This window comes from Penaeus vannamei, chromosome 15 (assembly GCF_042767895.1).
Source record: "Penaeus vannamei isolate JL-2024 chromosome 15, ASM4276789v1, whole genome shotgun sequence".
NCBI lineage: Eukaryota > Metazoa > Arthropoda > Malacostraca > Decapoda > Penaeidae > Penaeus > Penaeus vannamei.
Genome location: NC_091563.1, coordinates 33,858,859 through 33,870,012, shown reverse-complemented (window position 1 = coordinate 33,870,012; position 11,154 = coordinate 33,858,859). Strand labels below are relative to the sequence as shown.

Here is an 11,154-nt window from a genome sequence, read left to right as displayed (position 1 = left end):
TTTTTTTTTTTTTTTCGGGGTGGTTCAGGGGATATTTTTCGTTTGCTTTTTTATCATACAAACTTTAATTTTGTTCTTTCTCCTTTTCGTGGATTATTATTCGTCTTATTCCAATTCATAGTAATCATTCCTGAACATTTTTTTCTAATTCCCTTGCTTTTCCATATTCTCGTTCTTCCATTATGTTTTTACTTTACTTTTTCTTCTTTCTATTACTATTACTTCCCTCTATTCTTCTCTCTATTACTATTACTTCTCTCTATTCTTCTATTTCTATTACTTTTCTTTATTACTATTACTTCTCTCTATTCTTCTCTTATTATCTTTTTCTCACAGTCATTCGGTATTCTCCTTTCCTTTGTCAGCCTTTTCATCCTTCCATTAATTAGTCTTCAACCTTTTTTTTTCATATTTTCATACGATATTGTCCTCCTTTTTTCTTTCATTAATTATTCTTTCGCATTTTTTATCCTTTATGAATTATTATTTCTCAACTTTTTCATAACTTCTCTTTTTTTCTTTCATTAATTATTCTTCCATTTTTATTTCCTTCCCTTTAGTTGTTCTATCTTTCCTTCCTTCCATGAATTGTTCTTTTACCTTTTCTTTCTTTAGTAATTCGTCTACATCTTTCTCTTTAACCAAGTACTCCTCTTCTTTCTTTCGTTCTTTTTCTTCTTACTCTTGTATCACTAATACATCTCCTGACATTTTTCTGTTTCTTTCTCAGTTTTCTTTTTTTTTTACTAATCGTCTGCCTTTTGGTTCTTATTTTTACTTTCTGTTCTTCGACCAGTTCTTCCTCCTTTTCCACTGCGTCTTCTTCTTTTTCTTTGGTTCGTAATCCTTCTCGTCCACTATAACTAATTTTTCATATGGTACTTTCATTGTTTATTTCATCTTTATCATCATCTACTACTTCCTCCGTCTTCCAATTTTATAATTTTACTCTTTCCATTTTTACTTCAACTATTTGTTCACCTTGTACTACCTGTCACTCTCCGAATGACCTAAGTTCACGTGACTTCGCTTCTCACGCGACCTCGGTATGGACTCGTCATACGTCACCATTTTGACCTTTCCCCCCCTGGCTTCCGCTGACCTTTGTTAACCTTTCGTTGCATAAGATTGACCTTTCGCTCTCACCCGCCGTGGTCTTTCGAGTCGCTTACCAGTTCATAGTTCATAGTTCATAGTTTGTTGTTGGCAATAAACTCTGCAACATCTGTTCAACGTTGACTGGTTCATCGGTAAGCCTGGAGAGCCTGACACGTGATGGCTTTATTGCTGTGCCCCTCCCCCCCCTCCCCCCCTCCCCCCTCCCTCCGAAGCCCCTTTGAACTTTGCAATACATCGAAGGTCGTTTCTCCCGACCTTTAACAGTGCGTATTTCACCTTAGTAATCTGCTTATCCTATTTCATGAATGATAAGAATTTAGTTTTTTTTTCGTTTGATATTCCACTGACTTTTTTTTCTCTTTCTTTTCTTTATTTTTTTCACTCTTTCTTTCTTTTGTTTACATTTTTTCAAAGCTTAAAATTCCATGACGTGTTTATAACTTGCACGATATCATAGTTCCAGTGACCTCGTCTGACCTGCATTCGACCTCTCCATGACCTCTTTTGCCCTTTCGTCCACAGCGGGAACCTCCCTTCCTTGGCGCGGCGACACGTGGCCATTGCGCGCCTCAAGCACCCCGCCAACATGGGTCGTACAAGCAAGCAGGTCAAGCTCTTTATACTCGTCTTATGTCCCAGCAAGGAGGTAGGTCATCACAGGTCATTGTTTGTAAGATTGGTGTTTTTTTTAAGATTAGCTCGGTTTTATTTGGTTTGAGTGTTGGGGGAATATATTCATTTTGAGGTATTTTCTCTCTCTCTCTCTCTCTCTCTCTCTCTCTCTCTCTCTCTCTCTCTCTCTCTCTCTCTCTCTCTCTCTCTCTCTCTCTCTCTCTCTCTCTCTCTTTCTCTCTCCCTCTCTCTCTCTCCCTCTCCCTCTCTCTCTCTCTCTCTCTCTCTCTCTCTCTCTCTCTCTCTCTCTCTCTCTCTCTCTCTCTCTCTCTCTCTCTCTCTCTCTCTCTCTCTCTCTCTCTTTCTCTCATTCTCTTTCTCCCTCCCTTCCTTCCTTCCTCTCTCTCCCTCCCTCCCTCCCCTCTCCTCCTCCCCCTCCCTCTCCCCTCCCTCCTCCTCTCTCTCCCTCCCTCTCCTTCCCTCTCTCCCTCTCCCTCCCTCCCTCCCACTCCCTCTCTCCCTCCCTCCCTCCCTCCCTCCCCCTCCCTCCCTCTCTCCCTCTCTCCCTCCTTTTTCATACATCGGTAAATTATTACTTTCTCCTTTCTCTTCTTGATTCTTGTGACTCTTTCGTCCCATTTATCTGTTCGTTGATTTGTTGTATTCCATTAGGGCACTCTCTTGTTTATGCATATTTTTCCTTTATTACAAGTCGCAATCAGCTGTGCATTTATTCAGTCCGAGCCTCTTTGTCTGTGTCCATTTAGCCCGGCCTGCATCGAATCTTTCCTTGCATAAGTTAATGTTTGCTTTCATTAGTCAGCTCCGATTTCCAGGCAAGTGTCGAGAGAAAAGGGAATTGGAATCCATTTTTATTTTGTATTTCCTTATCGTCATGTATCGCTGTATTGTTGGTTGTCCGAGTTGTTGTGTATTTATTTCTGGGTTCGGGGGCTTCGTTGTTTCGATGAAGCGTTTCGAAGAGTTTAGGTTAGCGGTATAGAATGCTTTAAGAGTTGGGGTTGATGGAGTTGAATGCTCTGTGCTAAGGGATTTGATTCTGATTGATGAGGGTCAAGAAGAATTTGTTTTATAAACGGTTTCAATTGCGTATTTGACATGGGATTCATATATTTTTTTAAATTACTTATGCAGAATACAGTTGATTATGTGCGATATTTGCTTAATCCATTTAATTGCAATTGAATTTGGAAATGGCATTTGATAGCACGTCACACTTTTCCCGAATTCCGGCACGAGCACGGTACTTGGGCACTCGTCAGGGAGAGCGAGTCTGCCCTGCGCATGCTGGCTGATAACTTCGAGCGAGTTCTTCAGCTCGTGGCGGTGCGGGCGGAGAGGGGCGGAAATTGTGTTGTCCGTGGAAAGGACATTGCTTCAGATAAACGTACACACATGCACGCACACACACACATGCACGTGTGTATTCGCACAGTTAACGTTCATCTCTTTGGAGAGCTATTCAGGGATGTACTCACACAAACACGTTCATTGCCACAATACATGTATATTGTTTGATAAAAACGTGCTGTTTTGAGCATAGCTTTTGTAACTATAGATATATATAGCTTATGTGTATTAAAAAAATACTGTGTTAAAAATACTGAACTGCATTAGTTCTATCATAGAATAAAGTCCCTGAAACAGACATTGCAATAATGTAACCAAAGCCGGTACAAGACAGTTGACTTTTAACCTTTAACCGGAGGATTAAAAGGATTGCAGAGCGAGACCCCGTCTTACTGACTGCATTTCCCTAGATTTGTTGATGTGACTGATAGCATAACTTCGCGGGTTAATCCCAGAGGGAGCGGGCAGCAAGTCGAAGAACCGGCGTGTGGATCAGGCGTCTAATTACCATGCAGTGCCACACGAGTCGCTTTGCACATCCGCACGCGTATTGTGCATGCAGGATTGTGCGAATACTTTATGGGGCTGTTTCTGCGTAATTGGCTCGGCGGAATTTTTTGGTCCTGTGGTTTTGCGTGGCGGAGTCGAGTCGGGGCGCAGACAGCAGATTTCGAAGGTCGTGAGGGCGTGAGGTTGAGGTCGTGACACATTCTGCACAGCTGCGGCCTCCTTCAATGGGCGAGGGAGCGACGCAGACTGTAATAAGAAGAAAACGTTTCTTGCAAGAATGAACGGTTTGTTCCCACACTCTGACGCGCCGAGGGACTGAACGGGCTGAAAGGGAAACCGGTTGAGTGGGAGGGGAAGGGAAAGAGAGGGGAGAAGAGGGAGGAAGGGATAACATGAGGCTGACTGAACTGATTGACTGACTGAACGACCGCCCGACTGACTGAATGGCTGATTGATTAACTGTCTGACTGTCCGTCTGTCTGACTGACTGTCTGAATGACTGACCGACCGCCTGATTGACTGAATGACTGATTGGCTGATTGTGTGATCACCTGACTGACTGGCGAACATGTATAAAAGAGAGATTGCCAATAAACCAATTGATATAAGGGGGGAAGAGAGAGAAAAATGCAGACACGAGAGGGAGCGAGAGTGCGAGAAAGCGACCCAAACCCCACCGACCCGGCCATTAAGTGGTGGGGGAAAGAGGGGGAAAAATTGGTTGATTGTGTCTGATCACGATGGCGTTCGGAGAGGGGGGAGGGGAGGGTATAGAGAAAGGGGAGGAAGGGGCGACGCGAGAGGAGGAGGGGAGGAGAGGGATGGGAGGGGGGCTGTAATGACCTCGTTATCTATGGGTTAATTATTTCAGCAAGTCATCAGCGGAAGTGTGCTGGCCTTGTTTATCACCCTGGGGGCAAGAGGCGAGGGTCGGTGCGTGGCGAGTTAGCGGATTCATTATTGCAGGTGTTTGGGTCGTAAGTCTTGAGAGGGGGGAAGAGAGTGCGATGCTCGGTCGTCGAGAGGGGGGTCGTTCTCGCCGCGCTCGTGTGGTCGTCGGGCGGTTCTCTTAATTTGGAGTCTCTTTTTTTTATTATGGTTTGTTAGCGTTTGTTGTTTGGGGTGGTGTGTGTGTGTGTGTGTGTGTGTGTGTGTGTGTGTGTGTGTGTGTGTGTGTGTGTGTGTGTGTGTGTGTGTGTGTGTGTGTGTGTGTGTGTGTGTGTGTGTTTCGTAAGCTGGTAAGTTTTTGTTGTTCTTTGTCGTGCATAGATATAAATCTTCCTCCAATTCCTTCCTCTCCTCTTTCACCTCCACCTGTTCCTCATCCTCTTCCACTTCTTCCTCCTATTCTTGCTGCTGCTCCTCCTCCCTGCACCATCTTTCTCTTTCCTCCAATTCCTGCCTCTCCTCTTTCTCCTCCACCTGTTCCTCATCCTCTTCCACTTCTTCCTCCTATTCTTGCTGCTGCTCCTCCTCCCTGCAGCACTATTCTCTTTCTATTCCTTTTCCTTTGTTCCGCACTTTTCCCCTCTCCCCTCCTCCTTTTCTACCCTTCCCTTCCTCCGCTTTACCCCTCCCCCTATCCTGTTTCTCCATTTCCCTTCCTCCTTACTACTCCTCTTTGCCCCCACCATTCCTCCCTATTTCCCTTCCTCCTCCTCCCCTCCCTTCCTCATCCTACTTTCTCTTCCTCCTCATCCGCCCCCTCTTTCCTCCTCCCATCCTTCCTCTCTTCCTCCAACTCTTCACCTCCTCCCTTTCCCTCCTCTCCTTTCCCTCCTCCTCCCTCCTCCCCTCCCTTCCTCCCCCTCCTTCCTTCCATTCTCTCATCCCTTTCCCCTACACCTTCTTCCTCCTCCTCCTTTCCCCTCATTTCCCTCCTCCCTTTCCCTCCCTCCTCCTCCCTTTCCCTCCTTCCTCCTCCCTCCTTTTCCCTCATTTCTCTCCTCCCTTTCCCCTACCTTCTTCCTCCTCCTCCTTCCCTCATTTCACTCCTCCCTTTCCCTCCTCCTCCTCCTTCCTCCTCCTCCCTTCCCTCTCTCTTCCTCCTCCTCCTCCTCCTCTTCCCTTCCCATTTCCCTCCCTCCTCCCTTCCCCTCCTTCCCTCCCTTCCTCCCCTCCTCATCCTTTCCCTCCCTTTCCCTCCCTTCCTCCTCCCCCTCCCTTCCTCCCCTCCTCATCCTCCCTTTCCCCCCACCAGATCTCGCCGGCCCTCCGTATTATTCCGGCTGCAGCGTCGGTAATTAGCAATCCCACGCCCACCATCCGGACAGACCTTGGGCGTGGGAGGCAACATTGTCCATTAATTTCGCAAATGTTAGATAGATTTTCGGGCCCAATTGTCAGCCGATGACCTCGTCGGGGTCACAAAGAGGTTGTTTATCCTTGCATGAGAGGTTCATCAACAGAGAGGTCAGATAGCCTCATTGTTGCCGGCTCTTGTTTCGCTCTCATTATTAACTTGTTTTTTTCTTTTTTATTTTATTTATTTATTTTTCTTTCATCTTTTTTTGAGGGGTGTTGCTTTTGCTTTTTTATTTGCTGGGGTTTTTTATTTTCATTGTTTTATTTATTTTGTTGCTGTTGTTGCGGGTAGTGTAATTAATGTTGTTGTTGCCTTTGTTCTTAATTTGCTGTTGTTGCTTCTATTACTGTCATTATTATTATAGTTATTTTCGTCGTTATCATTGTCATTATTTTTATTATGCTGTCATCATTGGCTGATCTCATCATCATTACCACTGTCATCAAACCCACGTCATTATTTCCAACATCGTTATTGTCATCATCATTACCATCATCATCACCATCACCATCTTCACCATCATTGTCATCATCACCACCATCATCACCATTACCATCATCATCACCATCTTCACCATCATTGTCATCATCATTACCATCATCACAATCTTTACCATCATTGTCATCATCATTACCATCATCATCACCATCAATGTCATCATCACAATCATCATCACCATCATCATCATCATCATCATCATCATCATCATCATCACTATCACCATCATCATCACCACCACCGTTTCATCACCATCGCAAAGGTTGTATAAGCCTGTAGTTGTTTTTGTTGCTGTTGTTTTCTCGTAACATTAGCCATGTTTTGAAAAGTTTTTAAAGGGAATAATAAGGTGTTGGTTTCTGTTTACCGAAAGGAAACCTACGGGAGACTTACAGCTGATTGGGGGGTGGGAGGGGTGGGGGGGGTAATGAAACTCCCTCTTGTCTCATCCCATCATCGCTCTCCCTTTCTCATCCTTTTTGCTTCCCTCTCTATCCTCATTCTCCCCTTCCCTCTCTATTCTCCTTCTTCCCTTCCCTCTCTATTCTCCTTCTTCCCTTCCCTCTCTATTTTCCTTCTCCCCTTCCCTTCCTATCCTCCTCCTCTTCTTCCCTTCCTATCCTCCTCCTCCCCTTCCCTCTATCCTCCTTCTCCCCTTCCCTCTCTATCCTACCTCTCCCCCTTCCCTCTCTATCCTCGTTCTTCCCCTTCCTTCTCTATCCTCCTTCTTCCCATCCGCATCTTCTCTCTCTTCCCTCCCCATCTTCCCTTTCCTCTCCTCCCTCCCCTCTTCCTCCCCCCTCCCAATTTTCCCTCTTTCATTTCCATCCTCCCTCTACCTTCTCCATCTTTCCATCTCCCTCCCACTCTCCTTCGCCCCTTCTCATCCCTCCCTCTCCTCTATTCATCCTTCCTACCTCCCTCCCCATCTTTACGTTTCTTCTCCCCCACCCTCCGCTGCTTCCCTCCCCCCACCCTACCATTTCTGCACTTTCTTCTTTTTATTCTTCTCCCATTCTTCTCCCCCTCCCCATCCCCTTCTTCCCTTCCCGTTCCCTTCCCTCTCCTTCCCTTCCTCCTTCCTTTCCCTCTCCTTCCCCTCTCCTTCCCTTCTCTTCCCTTTCCCTTCCCTCTTCTCCTCCGCCCCCTCTCCTTCTGTTTGTTCTCTTTCCCCTCCCCTCCTGCAACCTCACCTCTCCCCCTTTAGTCCCCTCCTCCTCCTTTTCCCTCTCCTTCCTTCCTTTCCCTCTCCTTCCCTTTCCTCTTCTCCCTTCCCTTTCCCTCCTCTCCTTCCCTTTCTCTCTCTCTTTCCCTTTTCCCTCTCCTTCCCTTTCCCTCCTCTCCTTCCCTTTCCCTCCTCTCCTTCCCTTTCCCTCCTCTCCCTTCCCTTTCCCTCCTCTCCTTCCCTTTCCCTCCTCTCCATCCCTTTCCCTCTTCTCCTTTCATTTCCCTCTCCTTCCCTTTCCTCTCTTCTCCCTTCCCTTTCCCTCTCCCTTCCCTTTCCCTCTTCTTCCCTCTTCTCCCTTCCTCTCCTCCTCCCTTTCCCTCTCCTTCCCTCTTCTTCCTTCCCCTCCCCCTCCCCTCCTGCTCCCCTCTTTCTTTTTTCCTTCTTCGCCCGTCTCATTTCTCGTTTATCGTATCGTTTTACATGATTTTATTTTCATGTTTATTATCGCCTTATCCATTTCTCTTGTCCTCATTTTCGATTTTTTTCTCATTGTTTTTCTTTCTCTCTTCGCTTTTTCTCTCTCTTCTTTTTCTTAGTTTCTGCCTCTTATTTCATTTGTTTATTTTTTTCTGTTCTTCTGTTTTTTTATTTTTACTGTTCCGCTCTTCTTTTCCATTTAGATATCTCTTCTGTTTCGCTCTTCTCTTTTTTCTCTCAATTTCTCTATTTTTTATTCTCCTTATTTTCTATTTTCACTTCTATTCCATCGTTCTTTGCACCTCTCTTTCTCTTTCCTTTCTCTCTCTCTCCTTGTCCTTTTCTGTTTCTTCTCTGTTCCCACTTTTCCAATCTGTCTCTTTCTTTTCCCTTCCCCTTTATACTTCCTTCGCTTTGGTTAATTTCCTAACGAGAAGAGTGGAGCGAAGGGGAGATGAAGAAGAGTGGAGAAAAGATACGAAATGTGTAATAAAGAGGAGAATGAGATAGGAGCAGGAGAGCAGATATCACACTGTGGAAGGAGAGGGGGAAGAGGAGGGAGGAGAGGAGAAGCAGGGGGAGAAAATAGGAAGGAAAAGATATAAAGGAAGAAGAGGACGAGGAGAAGCAGCAGGGGAGTTGGAGGGGGAGGAAGAGGAGGAGGAGGAGGAGGAGGAGGAAGAGGAAGAGGAAGAGGAAGAGAAGAAGAAGAAGGAAGAAAGGGAAGAAGGGAGAGAAGGGGGGGAGTAGGAGGAAAACGGAAAAGGTTAGAAAAGGAGGAAGAGGAGGAGAGAAAAGAAGCAAGGACGAGGGAGGTCTGAAGGGTAGGAAGTAAATTGAAACTTAGAATGAGGAGGAGGAGATAGAGGAAGAGGAGGGTAAGAGGAGAATGAGAAATAAAATGAGGGATAGAAGAGGAGGCGGAAATTGTGGAAGAAGATTAGGAATAGAAGGACAGAATGAGAAAGGAGTAGAAGGGAAAACATAAGAAGCTGGAGGTGGAAGAGTAGGAGGAGGAGGTAGGAGGATAGAAAGAGAAGAGGAGGGTAGGAGAGATGAAGAGAAGGAGTAGGAGGAGTCAGAAGAGAGAGGGAGGAGGAGGGAATTCGAGGAGGATAGAGAGACGGAAGAGGAGAAGGGATGGGATGGAATTGAGCAGGAGAGAATAAGAACAGGGAGGAGGAGAAGGAGGGCGAAGATGGATGGGAAGAAGGGGGAGAGACGAAAAGCAAGAAGAGAGGAGGATTAAGAGGGAGAAGGAAGATGAGATGAAGAGAAGAGGGAGAAGGAGAGAGGAGAAGGACGAAGAAGAAGGGAGGAGGAGGAGGAAGAGATGAAGAGAAGAGGGAGAAGGAGGGAGGGAGGAGGAGGAAGAGGAGATGAAGAGAAGAGGGAGAAGGAAGAAGAAGGAGGGATGAAGAAAGGAAGAGATGGAGAAGAAAGAGAAGGAGGAGGAGGAGAAGGAAGGAGGAAGAGATGGAGAGAGGAGTAAGAAAGGACATTTGGGGTGAAGGGTCATTGGGAAGATCAAACCTTGAAGGAATAAAATGGCGCCCTGCCAACTCTTGTTCTGAACCAGTACAGCCTTCCAGTCTTTAACCCCGCCTCTTCTCCCCCTACACCTTCGGGCCGCTGTCTTCCCCAGTTTTATCGCTTTCTCTCTCTCTCTCTCTCTCTCTCTCTCTCTCTCTCTCTCTCTCTCTCTCTCTCTCTCTCTCTCTCTCTCTCTCTCTCTCTCTCTCTCTCTCTCTCTCTCTCTCTCTCTCTCTCTCTCTCTTTGTCTCTTTTTGTATCTCTCTCTCTCTCTTTGTATCTCTCTCTCTCTCTCTCTCTCTCTCTCGCTCTCTCTCTCTCTCTCTCTCTCTCTCTCTCTCTCTCTCTCTCTCTCTCTCTCTCTCTCTCTCTCTCTCTCTCTCTCTCTCTCTCTCTCTCTTCTTTCTTTCTCTCTCTCTCTCTCTCTCTCTCTCTCTCTCTCTCTCTTTCGCTTTCGCTCTCTCTCACTCTCTCTCTCTCTCTCTCTCTCTCTCTCTCTCTCTCTCTCTCTCTCTCTCTCTCTCTCTCTCTCTCTCTCTCTCTCTCTCTCTCTCTCTCTCTCTCTCTCTCTCTCTCTCTCTCTCTCCCCCCCTCCTCTCCCCCTCCCCCTCTCCCTTTCTCTCTTTCTCTCTTCTCTCTTCTCTCTTCTCTTCTCTTCTCTCTCTCTTCTCTCCTCTCTCTCCCCTTCCTTCCTTCCTTCTTTCCTTCTTTCATTTTATTTTCTCAGCCAAGCTAACTTTCCATCCCTCCTTCATTTCTCCCTCACTCCCTCGGCATTTTTTCCCCTCATTCTTATCGCCCCTTTTTCCTCCCTCCCTCTTTCGCCCATTTCCTCCCCATGCCTCCTCTTTCTTCGCGAGATTGAGGCGAACGGGGGCTCTGATTGCAACAGAATTGGAATTGCCACAAGGTTGAATTTGCAACAGCGCTAAGAAGAAAGAGATTGTTGCTCAGAGTGACGGGGATAAACTCGACTTTTGTTTGTTTGTTGTGCTTGAAATGAGAATGTGCTGGACAATTTGTACGTATGAACAAGATCTCTGGTCTTCGGCACGCTTTGTGCGCAGAAACAAGCATGGACGTAACAGCTTCTACTAGTAAACAAGGATAATTTGTACACGCAACTGATGATTGTTCGCAAAACAAGTAAAGTTTGTATACGTAACTGAGGTATGTACGTGAAACAAGGATAATTTGTACACGTAACTGGGAACTGTACACGAAACAAAGATGATTTGTACACGTAACTGGGGACTGTACACGAAACAATGATTTGTACCGAGGATGATCTGAACAGATTTGAACCTGATTCTAGCATGATGGCAAGATTTATGGAATTTATTTAAAAAAAAAAAGAAAAAAAACACTTGGCGGGAAATTTAAAATGTTAGATGACCGTTAGATTGGCGAGCCGTTTTCCCGGAGTCTTGTGTTTGCGATCACATGAGAGGCACTGACGCAGAGTCGAGGCAACTGTGATGTTGTTACAGCCCGGTTGACGTGAATGGAAGGTTGACATGAATGCAAGGCTGGCACGAAAGCAAGAAAACCCGCAGTTGTT

General features: G+C 46.0%; 1 protein-coding gene across 1 annotated transcript in view; it reads left to right on the top strand.

Moving 5' to 3' along the window:
* Window positions 1–11,154, top strand: part of LOC113813928 (solute carrier family 4 member 11) — a gene marked incomplete in the record, with an annotated part of 680,863 nt that overhangs the window by 627,100 nt on the left and 42,609 nt on the right. Inside the window, 1 exon segment of the mRNA XM_070130678.1 lies at window positions 1,642–1,765. Within this exon segment, the coding sequence (XP_069986779.1) occupies window positions 1,642–1,765 (124 nt within the window).